This window comes from Neltuma alba, unplaced genomic scaffold (assembly GCF_004799145.2).
Source record: "Neltuma alba isolate B1F8T4 unplaced genomic scaffold, ASM479914v2 tig00013372_pilon, whole genome shotgun sequence".
Taxonomy (NCBI): Eukaryota; Viridiplantae; Streptophyta; class Magnoliopsida; order Fabales; family Fabaceae; genus Neltuma; species Neltuma alba.
The window spans coordinates 406979-425174 of NW_021637635.1; the positions used below are offsets into that span (position 1 = coordinate 406979).

The 18196-nt window shown below is 37.1% G+C and overlaps 3 protein-coding genes and 2 pseudogenes across 4 annotated transcripts; all 5 read right to left on the minus strand.

Moving 5' to 3' along the window:
• Positions 1–4408: 4408 nt before the first annotated feature.
• Positions 4409–5890, minus strand: LOC114736761 (probable pectate lyase 3). Its single transcript, XM_028924626.1, has 3 exons — positions 5706–5890; positions 4957–5620; positions 4409–4870 (listed from the first exon to the last, which is right to left on the minus strand). The coding sequence occupies exons 1-3, from the start codon at positions 5888–5890 to the stop codon at positions 4409–4411; spliced, it is 1311 nt and encodes a 436-aa protein (XP_028780459.1).
• Positions 5891–8031: 2141 nt separating this feature from the next.
• On the minus strand, positions 8032–9554 carry LOC114736786 (pectate lyase-like). Its single transcript, XM_028924654.1, has 3 exons — positions 9329–9554; positions 8580–9247; positions 8032–8499 (listed from the first exon to the last, which is right to left on the minus strand). Exons 1-3 carry the CDS (start codon positions 9552–9554, stop codon positions 8032–8034), a joined length of 1362 nt encoding a protein of 453 aa, XP_028780487.1.
• Positions 9555–10167: 613 nt separating this feature from the next.
• On the minus strand, positions 10168–11234 carry LOC114736773 (protein PELPK1-like; annotated as a pseudogene).
• A 1878-nt stretch (positions 11235–13112) lies between these two features.
• LOC114736774 (protein PELPK1-like) lies at positions 13113–14062 on the minus strand. 2 transcript variants are annotated; one of them, XM_028924645.1, is made up of 2 exons: positions 13449–14062; positions 13113–13415 (listed from the first exon to the last, which is right to left on the minus strand). In XM_028924645.1, the coding sequence occupies exons 1-2, from the start codon at positions 13918–13920 to the stop codon at positions 13303–13305; spliced, it is 585 nt and encodes a 194-aa protein (XP_028780478.1). In that variant the 5' UTR covers positions 13921–14062; the 3' UTR covers positions 13113–13302. The 2 variants fall into 2 exon arrangements, with proteins under 2 accessions (XP_028780478.1, XP_028780477.1); XM_028924644.1 differs by having other exon boundaries at positions 13113–14062.
• Positions 14063–15837: 1775 nt separating this feature from the next.
• Positions 15838–16407, minus strand: LOC114736787 (uncharacterized; annotated as a pseudogene).
• Between the last annotated feature and the right edge of the window lie 1789 nt (positions 16408–18196).

An 18196-nucleotide genomic window follows, 5' to 3' on the forward strand; every position in this document is an offset into this window, starting at 1 on the left:
AGCTTGTTTTGCCTCAGGTGACCTCTCTTGCCATTCACTGCCGTTGTTCCTATTTGCTGATGACAAATGTGGGGATTTGCCACTGTTGATGTCGATAGTGACTTTAGGAATCGCCTGAATGTTGGTGTACTCTATCGTTTGCACCATTCTCGTTTCGGGAGAGATGAGTTGCCTTCTCATATAGCCGTTCTCCTATATTCTGCTATCCCTTGTTACCTTTAATCCATTAAAAAATGCTTCTTGATTGGTGATTTTCACGTAGTGGGTGAATATCAATCTTGATAATAAAATCTTGCTTCTAACACCTCGTACATCTTCTTCTGGACAAGTTGTAATGAAGAACGCATTTCTCATTTCCTGGTTTCGTTTGGAAATGCACTGGCAGCACAAACTATAAGGGTTTGTAAGCAATATTGGGTTCAGACCTTCATCAAAAAGGTACATTTGCTGGGAGTGTTGATGCAATGTTTTCTTTTTTATTTTGAATTTTAATTTCATTTCGGCTTCTGTTGGCTTCCAGGAGAAATAGAAGGAAATGAGATTCCTTACTTGGAATTTTTCCTCCAGTTTAGAATTTTATAGCTTGTTATTGATTTGTATATATAGTTTGATCTTTTTGTGGGGTGCATATGGTGTGAATACGAGCAATATGAATACGAGCAATACTTTTAGGACCTCTAACACGGCTGCCAAGTATGTCCGAGCGAGCTTGTTCTCTCGTCATTCCACAAGTAATGCAAGATTTTGAAGCTATTATCATAAGCTTATTCACATCGGGAAGCATCATTGAACTATCATGTTCTTTTTTCTGGTTTTTGGCAGTCAACCATTGTGTTGTCCAATAATGGCACATTTTGACAAGATATTTGGATGTTATTTTCTTTTAATTATATGGCCGGCGAACTTGAATGAAATCACGAATGCAATTTGATGCACTGGTCACTAGAAGCCTTTGAGTCTGAATTGCAGGTCGTTCTTTAAAATTTGTTGTTTTTACAGATAATTATTTTTCTTTCCAAGAGCTGTAAATGTTTCCTAGTTCAAGGGCACGGAATCTCCCTTTTCCCCTATTTTTCTGAGCCTGTTCAAAATCTTAGCCACATTTAACGTGAGAAAGTGGCATATATAGTCGTTTTTTCTTGTTCAAAATTTGAATGACATATGTATGACTAATGATTGTATTATAACGCCCAAAGCATATTGGATCACTTTATGGCAAACTCAAACAGGTATGATGAAAGTTAGTTCTGCTTTTCAAGTGATTTTGAAAGGATGGATCAAGTTTACTCTGGAGGTGTGGGGGTTGGTTTTGGAAGAAGTATGGTCCCCAAGAAATATAAACGTCAAAAACGTCGAAGAGATCTAGCAGATTACGTGACGTGATGATGTTCCGTTTCAAGTAGTTGAAGGCCACGGTTTTCGACAATTTATTAACCGTTTGGAGCCTCAATTTCCTATCCTTTCCAAAACAATAATTGCCAGCGATTGTTGGAAGCTCTACCTTGAAGAAGTTAAAAAGTTGAAGAAGTATTTGAAAGAATCTTGGGGGCGTGTTTGCCTAAGTATAGACACATGGAAGTCAGTCCAAAACTTTAATTACTTGTGTGTCACTGCTCATTTCATTGACGAGCAATGGAGTTTGCAGAAACGAATTCTAGAAATTTCTATAGTAGAAAACCGTAGGGATGATATAATTGGGAGGATACTGGAAAAGTGTTTTCTGGATTGTCATGTGTTGCATGCAAGGTTATCAAATTAGGATACGAATTGTGAATAGGAAAGTGAATTTTTCGAATCTTGAATTAAAACGTATTGTGAATCATAAATTCATGAACAATTATTGGACTGGTTGGAAGGGCTTAAAAAATCTCCTATAAGCACGATTCACGTAAGTCAAGACAAAACTCTTCTCACATACTTGTCTCGTATTCCATAAATCATTATTAAAAAGTTACTTATAAGTTACTTATAAGCTGTTCCAAATAGATCCATTAAAGATGACATATAAGTAATTTTATAGAAGAGAATATAAAAAATTTGTAGATAGTAGGTTTTATATACCTCCTAAAAAATAAAAAAGCTAATACATATCAAATTTTAATGACAAATAGTCCCCAAAATTGATTAGGAAATAAAAAATTGGGGTTTTTGATTGATATTTAATAAGCTGAAAGTAATAAGTGCATTATGGAGTATTTATATGGCAAATTGCCTCTTATAAGTAGCAAAAATTGCCTCTTATAAATAGCAAAAAAATAATATAAAAAAGGTTTTTTTAATGTGCTAAGTCAAATCTAGTGCAACTCGACATTGTCTGAATTATATGATTTTGGTGTGAATCGTATGATTTTGGCCATAAATAAAAAACAATATAATGAGAAATTCGAATCTTTTATTTTCTTTTTTGTCTCGAATTGCACGATTTGAATTCGCAGGATTCTAACTACAATGGTTGCATGCATCTTTTGAATTCAATAGCTTAGGAAGGATTGAAGGACTTGCATGACAACATTAGTGCCATTCACTATTAGATATGTTCGGTCCTCTCCTACAAAACTTAAAAGATTCAAAAGTTTTGCCAAAGCGGAAAAACTTGAGAATGAAAGCTTTCCGTGCCTAGATGTTTCTACTCATCTACATATGTGATGTTGGAAACTGCCATGAAGTTCCAAAAGGTTTTTGATAGGATGAAAGATGAAGATGAGGCGTATATTTCACATTCTAGGGAGGATGTTATTGGCCCACCTCTGCACCGCGATTGGAGGAATGTGAATGTGTTCCTGAAATTTTTCAAGGTGTTTTATGATAGTACGCAGAAGTTTTTACTTCAAGAAGTTCCGGCGACATCTAATACATATTTCCATGAGATTGCTCACATTCAGGTCATGTTGAATAAGAATATTTTAAATCCTAATCCTCTTATTGTGAAAATGTCTCTGAATATGAAAAGTAAGCATGATAAATATTGGGAAAAGCTAGAAAATTTAAACTTATTGCTGGTGGTGGCGGTGATTTTAGATCCTCGTTATAAGTTGGCCCATGTGAACCATGTGTTTGAAGATATTTATCATGATCCTGAAGTATGTATAGCCATGAAACAAAAGGTCAAAAATACCTTATATCGTTTATTTTATGAGTACTCTGAAGCAAGTAACCAGCCTAGAATCACTATATGGGGGTTTGATTTTGAAGATATTGAGAGATCAGAGGTACCATCATCTCACAACGATGATCCAATTAACAAATGGTCTGCATCAACTTTACAAAAATTCTCATCACATTGGAAAACAGAGTTGGACAGGTATCTTTCAACAGAGTTAGTTGAGTCTGATGCTTTGTTTGATATCTTGTCTTGGTGGAGAGAAAATGCAGAAAGATTTGAAGTGCTGTCACTATGACTTGTGAATCAGCCTTTAGCATTGGTGGGCTTGTGCTTGATTCTTACAGGAGTGTGTTATCTCCTAAGATGACTAGAGCTTTGATATGTGCCCAAAATTGGCTATCATCGGGACAGTCTAACCCCAACACCAGCTCCAGCTCCTGCTATTGTAAATCTGGCTACTTTGAGGAGACTAGTTATTGTTGATGCTGGTAACGTTTTCATACTTTGCATTTCAACTCTGCCAATTACACTTCTTTTTATATGCCTTCTAATTATTTTACGTATTGTTTCAAACGTTTCAGGCATGACTGAAGAGAAAGATGATATGATCATTGATTAACGCAAGTTTATGTGTTTTATTTAGATTTTTGTTATTCTATGATTTTATCCGCAATCTGAAACTGTTAAAACCTCATACCATGGGGCCATAAACTCATGTAGATTTCTTTTTAGCCATTTCTCGAGCGCTTTATTATTAGCATATTGCTAGTTTGCTGCTACATGAAAAGGACAAATGGCTACGTTTGGGGGGAAAAACAGAAAGGAAAAAGCTAGTGGCTCCATGAGGGGAAAGAGAGAAAAGGGGAGGAAAAACTTTTATGAATTTAATATTAAAAAAATAAAGAAGTGGGATTTTAAGGAATATTATGATATTAGATCCATAGAAATTATATATACAATATAAGGACGATAATTATATATTGATGAGTAATATATACAAAGACGAATTTTAAAAAAAAAATTCAATATCTTACGTAACTATACAACAACATATCACATATATGACATCCTACTAAAAATGAGGTGCTTTAATTTAAGTGCTATCACACTAAAAGCAGTAGGTTCCTCTAAAATAAATTTGTTTTGAATATTACATTGGAGAAAAAGGCATATTGCTGCCAAAGGCGTCGTCATCATCTTCAAGTGATAAAAGCGAAACATGCAATCGAAGCTAGCTAGAGGGTTCATATCTAACCATTTTCTTTTTGTTTCACACTTCAAAAACATCAAACAATTAATTAAAGACTAACATGGCTTCCCACGCCTGCAGGCTAGCGCACCCGAATATTTTGCAAGCAATGGAGCTTCAATGCCAGGTCTCGGTGGGATCAAACTTCCTCTGTCGACGGAGGTTATTGGACCTCCCGATTGAATGAAAACGGCTCCGTTATCCAACTGGTCATTCTCCGATTGCCATTGCCAGTCTTTCCACACCGACGGCGGCGTTCCGACCCTATTCGTAATCTCCTTCGTCGCGTCGTTGTTCGGAGCAATGAATCGATTTCCTTGGCTCAGTATGGTCGGGTTCGAGCTTCCTCCAATGGCGTACATTATCCAGTGAGTATAATCGTTGTTCACCACGTGGAAGAACCCATATCTGCACCTCGGCATCCTCTGTATCAATCCGTTCCCGAAGTGGTTGAACGCGACTGTTATCTGCATCACCTTGTCCTGCCGATACACGTCACCACCTCCGAAGAGCATCACCTGCATGTTTTATTTCTCGTCTTGTTAAATATCATGATTAATAATAATAAAGCAATTGATTTGATTATAATCATGCACGTGCGCACATCGTTGTGTCTGGTCAGGTGGCAATTCGAGATGGTAATGCCGGTGGAACCCATGATGACGTCGATGAGGCCGTCCTCGGCGTTGGCGAGGGAGATATGATCGATCCAAATATTGGTGGCACCGAAGAGGCCGATGGCGTCGCCGTCACTTCTGGTTCTAACCGAAATGTGGTCGACGGAGTCCCTTATTGTACCGCCGTTCTTAGGTTTGATGTTGCGAATGCGAAGGTCGTGGATGATGACGTTATTCACGAACTGCAAAGTGATGCCGGCACCGTTTCTGATCTGAACATTGGCTCCACGACCGTCGATGGTCTTGTCCGATGACACCAGCAACTCCTCCTTCAACTTGATCACCATGTTGCGTTCGAATACGATCCACAAAGGCCCCTTCTGGATCACCGCGTGCCTGAGAGTTCCGGGTTTGGGGTTAACCATGTCGATGTCGGAATCATCGGTGACGACGTAGATCGGACCGCCCAAACCTCCTTTGGCCTTGCGGCCGAAACCGATGGCGCATTCGGCTAACCTAAAGCGATTCTTCTCCCAGTTTGGGTCGCATCTCCAGCATCGGTCGATTGGGTTGGTGGCTATGCATCTTTCCTTGCGTCTCTTCTTCTCCCTCAGGTCCCTCCCTCTACTGCTGTTGGCTTCATCCATCGCACTGCACATTAAACAGAGTAATTGATGAGAGTTTTGTCTTGTGAGGAATAATACAAATAACAAATTCTTCACAGAATCATACTTACAGGTGAACATGCATGTTAAGCTCGGACGTAACGTTTAAAGGGTCGGCATCGTAGGTCTCGAGAGCCATTCGGTGGGCCTGCTCTGCTTTCTCTTCCAGATAGTCGTCAATCTCTCCAATGTTAGCCTCGAGGCATGGAATGGTAATGGCCAAGGCGGCTAACAATAGCGTAAATCTAAGTGCCATTTCTTTTTCCATGCCTACTTATTTTTATTATTTTGATCAATAATCTATTGTTCTAAGGACTTCTCTGCTGGGCTTCCTGGATTGCTGTTTCTGCCCCTGCAACTGTAAGGATTAGTCTGTATTTATAGATTTGAGGGACGGAAGGCCTGACTATTTTTTAGTTGGCTTAAAAGCTTGGATGGCTATGGTCCTCACAATTGTTTTGTAAATTCACTCTTCTTTATCAAAGAAGAGGAATCTCTATATATACACATAGACGAAGATGGAAAAAGATGAAAGGCTTGTGTTTATTCGCACAAAGGCAGGAAGAAAGTAGTGGCTATTTCTTTATCAGACTCCAAGATTCTCTCGGCGGTCCAAGACAGTCCAAGTAGAGAGAGATTTATCACCTACAGAGTCCACCTGGACCCACCTTGGTCCATGAGAAAAACGTTACAGATGCTATGGCTTATAAGAAATACCTGTTAAATTAATTTAGAAATTTATTCTATGTATACATGAAATATCGTTCATCATAAGTCTAAAACATGCATGAAAATAGATGAAAGGCATATGAAATGGTCGGCCTAAGCGTTTTGCTGCTGGTCTCTGAGTTCCTTAATAATCAGAATCATCGTTTCCCTACCCTTGAAGGTAGATTCGGGTCCGACGGTGCCTATAATATAATGCAATAATAGAAAACATTTAATCTGTAATCCTGTTATTTTCAGTTGGATATTGATGTAGTTTTTAGTTGTCGGCAACCTGAGAGACTGGTATCGTCTAACTATCTGTTCTACTTTCCAAATTGCCAAGTATACTGGCTGGAATATAGCAAATACGTGCTTCTATCAGGCCCAACTACCACACTCACACACATATTCAATCCGATCTCCCTTTCAAATATACTTTTTGTTCATTCCAGTTCTGAAGTTTTGGTTCATTATATTCCAGTTTTGAAGTTTTGATCAGCGGAGATTGCAGTTTCATGCAATGTCAGAAAAAGTTTTAATATTAATATCATCAAGTGCTTCAAAAATAATAGTAGTGTCCGTTAATTCTGTGCTGTTCGATGTTGAACACACATATATATCCTCTTGTCTTTCTGTCAAACTTGCTGATGGAAGGTCCCTTGATTACAGGAGAGCGTTAATTAGAGAAGTTACAAGGAATATATGTTTAGATATGATGCTACCAACAGGAATGATGATAAGTCTTTGGAGCACGGACTCTAAGGGGATTTAAAAAAAAAAAAAAAAAGGTCACAGCATACGTATGAAAAAATGGACTCCTTAAAATCATTCAACTATATATGCAAATTATGTGATTTTTATCTTCCTTTAGAAAACTCAAACACTACGTAATATGGGAGAGAAAAAAATGCACAGTAAAATTAACTTCATATAATAATTACTCGGCTTCTTGACTTTATAGGGCCAATTTTTCCTGTATATAATTAACCTTCAATTTTTTTACCTATAGGTGGATATGTGTTAGATTTAAAAAAAAAAAAAACATCTCTTCCAATTCACTCCTAATTTTAACGGTCCATATGTACCACTCACACCAACATAAAATGGTAACAAACAATTCTTATATTTGATTTTAATGATGTTGACAATAAAATTCATCTTTTTTGGCCCGTAATAAAATTCATCTTTTTTACATAACAATAAAAATCCATTTTTTTTTACCAACACATAATGACGATATTGATTGAAGAAAGAACTTTTTGGAAAGAATTATCTTCAATCATATAATTTGTAAATACGCTTGAACAATACACACGTAAATATTGTATTTGGTCCCACTCATTAAATTGGATCGAATACGCGCACAACTGGGGGAAATTTTCAAATCAATAAGAAATTTTTACACCAAAAAGAGTCTACAATTAATTTCAAATAAGAATAACGAAGTTGACCTGCAGCGTACAACAAGGGGCGTGGAAATACATGCTAGAATTACAACATGGTTACGTCAATGTAAATAAAATAAATAAATTATTTCATAAATAAATAAAACAGATGGAGCTTTTCAAAATAAAAACTTCAACTACGCAATGAACACTGACGAGTGATGAGTCTAAAGCTCCGATTGGCCCTAGCTAGAGGATTAATCTAATCTGTTTCAATTCATTCTCTTAAAACAAATTAAAGATGCTAACAAGGCTTGCCGACCTTGCACTTGATCTGACCCGAAAAGCGAGCAAGTTCGGGAGCTTCGATCCCTGGTCTGGGTGGTATCAAATCCTCCCTCTGGGTTATAGATGTGGTTATAGGTTTTCCCGATGGTACGAAAAAAGCTCCGTTTACAAACTCGTCATTCTCCGACTGCCACGGCCAGTTTTGCCACTCCGATTCTGGCGCACTCACTCTGTTGGTAACCTGCTTCGCTGCTACGTTGTTCGGAGCACTGAATCGGTTTCCTTGGCTGAGTATGGTCGGATTCGCCGTTCCTCCGATGGCGTACATTATCCAGTTATGGTAGTCGTTGTTCACCACATGGAACCATCCATGTCTGCATCTGGGCATCCTCTGTATCAATCCGTTCCCGAAGTGGTTGAAAGCCACCGTTACCTGCATCACCTGGTCCTGTTTATACACGTCTCCGGCTCCAAACAGCATCACCTGCATTCATTTCTTTTACTTGCTTATGAATTCATTTGCTTAATTTATCATGTCATTGAAGCGAGCAATTAGTTACGTACGTCGTTGTGCCTGGTCATGTGGCAATTTGATATTGTAATGGCGGTAGAACCCATGATGGCGTCGACCAGCCCATCGTCGGCGTTGGACATTGAAATGTGATCGATCCAGACGTTGGTGGAACCGAAGAGGCTGATGGCGTCACCGTCGCTTCTAGTTCTCAGCCCGACATGGTCGGGGGCATCCCTTACCAGACCACCCTTCTTAGCTTTGATATTGCGAATGCGAAGGTTGTGGATGATGACGTTGTTGACGAATTGTAGAGTGAGGCCGCCGCCGCTCTTTATCTGAACATTAGCTCCACGTCCGTCGATTGTCTTGTCGGAATTCACCAGCAACTCCTGTTTCAACTTGATCACCATGCTGTATGCGAATATGATCCACAATGGCTCCTTCTGAATTGCCCCGTACCTCAGAGTTCCGGGTTTCGGGTTAGCTACGTCGTCGTCGGAAGAATCTGTCACGACGTAGATCTTGCCACCCAGCCCGCCCGTGGTCTTGCGGCCGAAACCCATCGCACATTTGGCTAAATTGAAGCGATTTTTCTCCCAGTCTTTGTCGCATCTCCAGCATCGGTCGATTGGGTTGGTAGTCAGGCAATGTCCTTTGCGTTTCCTCTCCCCCAGGTCCCTCCCTCTGGTATTGGTGGACATGTTGGCCTCATTCATCGCTCTGCATCACCCATTTATTACGTGTTATTGTGAAAACTAAAGAAAAACCTAAAGTTTCCTATTCAAAACCAATTACGTACAAGAGCTTACGTACAGATGAACGTGCATATTGAGCTCTGAAGTGACGTTCAAAGGGTTTGGTTCATATGCTTCAAGAGCAACTCTCCGGGCCTCCTTAGCTTTTCCTCGGAGATAATAATCGAATTCTCCGATGTTAGCGTCGACGAGGCATGGAACAGTAATAGCCAAGGTAGCCATTAACAGTAACGTAACTCTAGTTGTACTTTCTACCATTATCTTTCCCATGCCTCCGTTGTTGTTAATTTGAGCATATCTTTTATGAAACTAAGAGGCTCTTTGCTTTCCTTATTAATTGCGCGGTTTTTTTTAATCAATCAAATATAGAAATCCTTATTATAGATGGAGCATTAGAAGCGTGTTGCTATTTTTTTTTGTTGGCTTAAAATTTATCATGGATAAGGTCCCCACATTTGTATTAGTGTACAGTAATCCTTATTTTGCGGGCGTGACTGGTCGGTTCTTAATGGATGTTGCATTTTTACGGGCGCGTCTGCCCAAAGAGAATCACAAAAGAAGGAATTGTCTTCTACTGCTATTTAAGAAGAAAATCTAAAGATGGAAACGAGCAGGGGAAGGAGATACAGATAGAAGAAAAACCATTCATCAAATGCCAAACTAGATTCTGACTTTCCAAAAGTTTATCAAATAGGATTGTCCCCGAAAGGTGATGCATATAAAACTCCAGCGATTGGAGTTCCCAACAAGCGTGATGGTGGCGTTTATTAAACTAATCCGGTTTCATGTGGAAGAACTTTTTGCCAATGTTAAACAAAATTAGAGATATTTCGATTTCGTAATTTTTAGTAATGGACCGATGCATAGATAATTTATGATACGATTTTTGGCAATGTACCCACAATCATCTATTCAAAATCCATCTGTGTGTATCCTCTTTCGTCTTTACAGGTATACAGTATAAACTAAACCAGTAATACGTGGACAAGCAACAAGAAGCTCAAGTAATAACATTGACTCAACCGAACTCATCAAATAATGATGACAAACTACAACATCACCACTGTGGGAAGATGTAACAACAAATTACACTGAAGAGATATTAATAAATAATGACACACAAGAACAGTATAAACCCATTTATTACGTCAGACAATACAAGCTATATAGGGAAGGGAATAAGTAATGTGCTTGTTTAAGAAATAATGGTTTAGTGGGGTTTCGGAATCTCAGGAACTTCTAGCTTTGGCACAGCAGGAAACTCAGGCTTTGGCAATGGTGGCAGCTCCACCTTGGGAAGTTGATGAGGCAACTCCGGCTTTGGAATTTCCGGAACTTTAGGCATCTCTGGCTTAGGAATTTCTGGGAATTTTGGTAACTCAGGCTTTGGAATTTCTGGTACTTTAGACATCTCGGGCTTAGGAACTTCTGGGACTTTAGGTATCTCTGGTTTTGGAATCTCTGGGACTTTTGGTAAGGCAGGCTTAGGAATTTCAGGAACCTTGGGCAATTCTGGTTTAGGAATTTCTGGGATTTTGGGCACTTCTGACTTTGGCATCTCGGGCAACTCTTGTTTAGAAATTTCTGGTACTTTTATCTTGGGCACCGCAGGCAACTCGGGTTTGGGAATTTCAGGAACTTTAGGCATTTCTGGTTTAGGGATTTCAGGAACCTTTGGCTTGGGAATTTCTGGAACTTTAGGTATTTCTGGCTTTGGAAATGGTGGTAACTCAACCTTAGGCACATGGGGTAACTCTGGCTTAGGAAGAGGAGGCAACTCAGGTAAGTTTGGCTTTGGCAAGGATGATTCAAGAAGAATTCTCACCCCTTCAACCTTTACATGGCTGGTTATTGAAGAGAAACTCAAAAGCAGAAGGGTAATAATAGAGTGAATGAAGAAAAACTGTGGGAAGCCATAGTAATCGGTTTTCCAACTTGTTACTCCGATTGGTTTTGGGGATTTGCTATACTTATGATTATGATTTTGGAATGATATATGAGGACCTTTTATAGATGAAGGAGCAGCACGCTTGGATAGCTATGAAGGATGAGTTGGTTCAACGCCACCTCGTGTTAATTTGTTAGCTTAACTTCTCACCTAAATATTATTTGAACAGAGCCAAACTCACAAGCTAGTGTAGCCTTTTAAAATAATTAAATCCTCTCAAATTCTGTATAAATTTATCTTTGCATCTTTTTATTTTTATTTTTTTATATCAAATCAACCTTTCTCCGTTCATATTATTAGGCTTCATATAATTTTTCCCTGATCAATCTTTTGAAAAATATTTTAGTGGGGTTTAAAGTTTAAACATAAAAAAATAGGTATCATTTTAGAAAATTAATTATTAGAGGGAATAACAGTGCAATAAGAGGACAAAGCACGATGAACTTCACCCGGGGGGCAAAAAAGGAATCGACCACCCACACTTGGAAGTTTATATAGAGCTTTTTCGTAATTATGATATAATATGCCATCCGTAAACAACCCCCTGGGGATACGTTGGCAGGACCTACCTACGTTTTGTCTTGTCCACATGCATGAGCCATCCACAAGTGTTTTTTTTTTTTGGGGCATGGAAATCCTCCCCTCGAAGGAAATCCTATGCCATCCACAATTAATATCAATTGAAATGTACTAATTAGAGGATGTTGCTTAACTAATTAGTTAGGATATTTTTTCAGTTAGTTAAAAGTATCCAGGCAAAAGATATTTTAACAAAATAATGCTTGGAATAAATAATATTATATTGGAAAACATAAAAAAAATCTTATAGTAAAGGTTAAAGTAAAGTAATATAAATTATATCGGTTACCCTGCCTCTTATCAAACTCTAATTATGGTTATCACAATTCACAAACCAAGTTCTTTTAGCCCCGGTGTTTGGGTGGGTTCCATTGTCGATCTTATTAAAACGTGACCGGGTTAGTTCAACTCTATATCATCTTTGTATGAGTCATACTGATATTTTAATTTGATTTTACTTATTTAAATTCAAACACATACATGTGTACATGTGTGCATGCATGGTATCTGTCTACATTATTTTATATTGACACAGATATAAATGCATATTCATCTACATAAACCTAGATCAAAAGGGCCACATGATAATTGCAAAGGAATTTTGTACTGGGCCATAAGCAGTTTAAAATTGTCCTTTGATTTGAAGGTATATTATAAAGTAGTTGGCCCAAAAAAAAGAAGGTAATAAAGTTTTTATGGTCAAAAGTCAAAAGATTTATAACTCAACTCTGATTAGTCTCAGGGGCTCATTTAGAAATATTAATATTTATAAATAATTTTTTAATTGTGACTTACAAAATACGACATAAGTATGTCAGAAAAGTTTTATTTCAAACGTGTTTATAAGCACCTAAACAAGTCAACCCAAATAAGAACTCATCAATCTCTTAATCAGTCAATATACTTCTGTTTCAACCCAAGCTTTGATTAAATTTCATTGATTTCGTAATTTCCAAGAGTATTAATAGCTAATTTTATTTTTAAAAAAACAAATATTATTGTTTGTCATATAAATTTGCGGATAAGCTTGCCTAAAAATCTTAAGGAAGTAACAAAAAAATTAATGTCGCCATTATCAGGCAGCAATCGTTTTGAAAAACAATACGGGCATATTTTAACTTTGTTTATTTAGCATGGCTATAGGAGGTGAAATCCACGCTTCAAAATTGTAGGCTTAATTAGGGGAAGTTCAAACTGATCCAGCATTTAACTCTTTGAATTGAACTTGACTATACCAAGGACTGCGGTCTGCTGCATGATGAACCACAAATTCTGAATCAAAAGAGCCAATATTGGCAGAATAAATAAAACAAACGAACAAAACGTGTTATTTAATGACATAGTACAAATAGAGCTCAATAGAGCCAATGAGATTGGCAGAATAATAAATATAATCACATAACTACTACAAACTTATCATATAGTATAAGCTAGCATACAGCTGCTCGATATCACCCCAGCCAACACAATGAAGTAAACCGTGCAAACAGTTTAGTGGGGCTTTGTAATTTCAGGAACTTGAGGCACTTCAGGCTTTGGCAATGGTGGCATCTCAACCTTAGGAAGTTGAGGAAACTCTGGCTTTGGGATTTCTGGAACTTTTGGTAACTCTGGCTTAGGAATTTCTGGAACTTTTGGTAACTCTGGCTTGGGAATTTCCGGGACTTTAGGCATCTCTGGCTTAGGAATTTCTGGAACTTTTGGTAACTCAGGCTTAGGAATTTCAGGAACGTTGGGCAATTCTGGTTTGGGAATTTCTGGGATTTTAGGCACTTCTGGCTTTGGCACCTCTGGCAGCTCTTGTTTAGAAATTTCTGGTACTTTCATCTTTGGCACCTCAGGCATTTCTGGTTTGGGAATTTCGGGAACTTTTGGCATCTCTGGTTTAGGAATTTCTGGAACTTTAGGTAATTCAGGCTTAGGAATTTCAGGAACTTTAGGTATTTCTGGCTTTGGAAATGGTGGCAACTCAACTTTTGGCACGGGGGGTAATTCCGGCTTAGGCAGCTCAGGCACTTGAGGCACCTCGGGCTTAGGAAGTGGAGGCAACTCAGGTAATTTTGGCTCTGGCAAAGAGGATTCGAGAAGAATTCTTGCCCCTTCAACCATCACATGGCTGGTAATTGGAGAGAAACTCAGAAGCAGAAGTGGCAGTAAAAATGAATGATGAAATGCGAGAAGCCATGGTATTGGAGTTTCCAGCAACTGATCTTAATTACTAAGGCTTGCAAATGTTTTCGATGCTCTTGTGATTGTGATTTGAGGTGAGACATGTGAGCCTTTTATAGATGATGCAGCAGCACGTTGATAGGCATACGAAGGAAGGAAACGTGGTGCGACCCTCAGAAGTGGTAGCTCAACTTCTTATCTGAATATTATTGTTGAACAATGATAAACTTTACTTAGAAATGCAGCCTTTTCAGAGTATCATATACTAAAATAATCATATTGTCGATTTGTCTGTTGAACAAAATTTGACTCCTGCACTTTTTACCATTTATTGTATGGAGGAGATGGTTCCAACATTCTCATCTGCTCATTTATTGTGAACAAGGAATAAACTCTTTCAACGTACGCAAGGAGAGGAAAAAAAGGCATATAGTAGGTAACGTAGTTGCACTCAATTTAGAACCCCACGAAAAATCTGTCAGACATATTCATGCGTAAACAAGTCGTCATTCTATTCTTCCTTTGATCCTTATAACAAGCCACAATTTGAAAGGTGTGCTGTAACATTTCACAGTCTTATTTGTAGATAGAATACTTCGCATATCATTAATTATTAGTTATTGATGTTTATTGTAGTATTTGGTATTGAATAAAATAAGTCATGCTTTTGATTTCAATTTACTAGAGATTGAGATTGTAATTTCTTGTGTTAGCCAAACTCATACATCAACAGAGACGCATACACGGGAGCCACAGGAAGGAGTTGAGTTTGTCCCTCACATTTCATTTTTTTTTCTCGGAAATATAAATAACTTTATCCTTAAAAAATTGCAACAACTCCCAGAAATTTTTTCTTAAAGTTACGATAAAAAATCTCCCAAAAATAAACTATTCTATCAAATTATTATATTTTGCTTCTCCTTGATCCATGTCATGAACAAATTTGACTCCTGCACTTTTTACCATTTATTGTATGGAGGAGATGGTTCAACATTCTCATCTGCTCATTTATTGTGAACAAGGAATAAACTCTTTCAACGTACGCAAGGAGAAGGAAAAAAAGGCATATAGTAGGTAACGTAGTTGCACTCAATTTTAGAACCCCACGAAAAATCTGTCAGACATATTCATGCGTAAACAAGTCGTCATTCTATTCTTCCTTTGATCCTAATACAAGCCACAATTTGAAAGTGTGCTGTAACATTTCACAGTCTTATTTGTAGAATACTTCGCATGATTTGGTAGTATTTGGTATTGAATAAAATAATTCATGCTTTTGATTTCAATTTACTAGAGATTGAGATTGTAATTTCTTGTGTTAGCCAAACTCATACATCAACAGAGACGCATACACGGGAGCCACAGGAAGGAGTTTGTCCCTTCACATTTCATTTTTGTTTTTCTCGGAAATATAAATAACTTTATCTTTAAAAAATTGCAACAACTCCCAGAAATTTTTTCTTAAAGTTACGATAAAAAATCTCCCAAAAATAAACTATTCTATCAAATTATTATATCTTTTGCTTCTCCTTGATCCATGTCATTTCTCTTCAGCCAAAACAAACTATTTGCATTGCCCGTGATATATATGCAATAGCATACTATAGTCTTTCTTTGCAGCTTTGATTTCTTGCGCTTTTATAAAAGAACATTGATGAAAAATTTGGCGAAGAATTATTTATACATTCATAACATAAAAGTATACTGACTGAACTTCAATGAATTAATAAAAGATGTCATATATCCGTTTAACATGAGAGTTTTTGTATATATGAATATGTTAATTCATTTTTAATGCCCCTCCAAAAAAAAAGAAGAAGTATACAATGTTTTGAGACCCGTGGTGTATCTTCGTGTCTAGTTATCTCTGCGTAAACCCCATCATTGGTGCACTGCAACTCCTTCATCCCTCAATCTTCCATGCAACGCCAAGCATTCCCAGTATGCTCGGCCATTATTCTTCTTTTTCCCTTCATGCCACCATTCATTTTTGCACTCTAGGAAGCGCTCATCCAATTGCTCAGTTCTTTATCATCTTTTCCACTTCCATTGCTTCTACTTTCATTACAACTTAGTCCTCCTCCTTCACATGTTTCAATAACCAAGAAGAAACACCAGTGTTGGGCTTATCCTGGATATTGTGAATTGCAAAATTATTGTTCTTCTTTGGGTAGTTCTTCTGGAACCATTCAATTACATCTCTGTTTTCTTTGGTCGAGCCTACAACAACGAAGACTCTTTTTTAATACCCTTTAAGAAAATCGCCTGTTAAGTCAGGTAGGTAATTGAACCTCTTCAAGTAGATTTCTCTGAAGCAGGTTTCGGTGGCTCCAGGAGCACATCTTCAAGACCCCTTAACGCCACTTTCTCAGCTTCATCAGCTGATCCCAATTGGAAACGCTTTCTCCTAGTTGAGGATCCAATCATTTGATTATCAGTTTTAGTTTCTTTAACGTAACGATTATATAACTGTATTGTCAAAGATACCCTACTCTGTAATTAGATTGTTGTTTGAAAGAAATTGATGGGTTAAGACGTAACGGAAAAGCCAGAATGCCATCAGTTCTCAGAATGCGATCCACAAATTTCACGTCTCTAGAGCTGGATGCGAACACGAAATCACACGACTCGTCTGAAAATGAGCTTTGTGTCTGTGAATCAGAATCCATAACCTCGTCAAATCCACAGCACCGTGTTTGGTTCAACAGAAGAATGGAAGGGAGGGATTTTAATCAAGAAAAAGAAAAGAAAAGATATAGGGTAACTACAAAAAGGAGGAAAGGGAAAGGGAGAGCAGAGATTTTGATCTCATGTTTGGATTGATTGGAAGAGAGGAGAGGGAGCAATTTTAACAATATCTTATTTTGTTCTAATAAAAAATTGACTATTTTAACCTCATAAAATTTAAATGAATTTTTTTACTTTTTTATTTTATTAAGATGTAATTATATATATAATGCAATTCACTAATTTTGACTTACAAGACACAATCACACACTTATAGGATATCAAGATAAAAAGTCGTAAGTGATAGATTTTAATCAGAAAAAAGATCTTGAAGGTGAGAGAAAATACCGACAGTCTCTTGGAATTAGATAAAGAGAAGAAAAAGTTTAACAATACCCACTAATTTTGGAGACAACTATCTCGACAACCTCTTGCTAGATGTTCAAAAGAATTCTCTTACATAGAAATGTTTACGACTGATCAGGGGTTAACAAATCGAAATGGTATATAAAGAATTAAAGTATTTTAGTTAGGCTAATTTTAAAACTTAAAATTTTATCTCTCATCCCCCTCTAAAAAATCTCATTTTTAGAGGGGAGGCTAGAAGGGAAGAGGAGGGGAGAAGAACTCTTCTCTTTTTTAAAAAATATCTTAACCAAACTTCCCTCCCTTTTTAAAAATTGCACCAGCCAAATAAGGGGAGGAGAACAATTTTCCTCTGCTCCCCTCCGAAAATCCCGTGCCAAACATAGTGTAAAAATAATAACACCCTCAAAGCCGTCGCATGCGTTCATAATAAGAGTCTGTTTGGCTCAATGAGAAGAAGGGGAATGACGGGATTTTAATGGAGGCCAGGAGAGGAGGAGGAAAGTAGAAGAATTTTAATATTACCTTGTTTGAATTTATAAAAAAAAAAGAGAGGGGAGGAGTTTTAATATTACCTTGTTTAGTTCATGAAGAGAAGGAAGGGAAACATATTTTGACATAGATAATTTTACTCTTATTTTATTTAAAATTATTTTTTCAAATTTTATAGAATGTTTAATAAAATAGAATTGTAAATAACATTTAATATATTGAGTAATACTTATATCAAAATTCTAATATACTCTAAAATATGAAATATTATTGGAAAAGAGTTCAAGTAATATTCATCTATTTTTAATTTTTATGGGTATAAAGCTCCAAGGATTTAAATTTTGACATATAATTATATATGTCAAAATTTAAATCCTCAAAATTTTATTCATTGAATTATCCATCTTATCTTTTCAAATTTTATATTTATATATAAAAGAGAGAACAGTGTTTGAAGACAAGAATAAAAAGATTTAGGATAATATAAGGATATTAAAAATAAATATTGACGTAATAGTTACAGACAAAATATTACCCTTCCCTTCAAATCCTTCTAAAAATTTTTTTTCCTCCCCCTTAAAATCTGTGTGTTACTGAACAAGACGAAATGATTAAAATTCTTCTTTGTCCC

What these genes read in the sequence shown, in the direction of transcription:
- LOC114736761 (XM_028924626.1), bottom strand. Translation starts at nt 5,890, where the DNA reads ATGGCACTTAGATTTACGCTATTGTTAGCCGCCTTGGCCATTACCATT. An exon ending in CTTAACATGCATGTTCACCT is followed by an intron (nt 5,621 to 5,705) that starts GTAAGTATGATT and finishes TTTAATGTGCAG; the next exon opens with TGCGATGGATGAAGCCAACA. An exon ending in ACCTGACCAGACACAACGAT is followed by an intron (nt 4,871 to 4,956) that starts GTGCGCACGTGC and finishes TAAAACATGCAG; the next exon opens with GTGATGCTCTTCGGAGGTGG.
- LOC114736786 (XM_028924654.1), bottom strand. Translation starts at nt 9,554, where the DNA reads ATGGGAAAGATAATGGTAGAAAGTACAACTAGAGTTACGTTACTGTTA. An exon ending in TCATCTGTACGTAAGCTCTT is followed by an intron (nt 9,248 to 9,328) that starts GTACGTAATTGG and finishes GGTGATGCAGAG; the next exon opens with CGATGAATGAGGCCAACATG. An exon ending in ACATGACCAGGCACAACGAC is followed by an intron (nt 8,500 to 8,579) that starts GTACGTAACTAA and finishes AAATGAATGCAG; the next exon opens with GTGATGCTGTTTGGAGCCGG.
- LOC114736774 (XM_028924644.1), bottom strand. Translation starts at nt 13,920, where the DNA reads ATGGTTGAAGGGGCAAGAATTCTTCTCGAATCCTCTTTGCCAGAGCCA.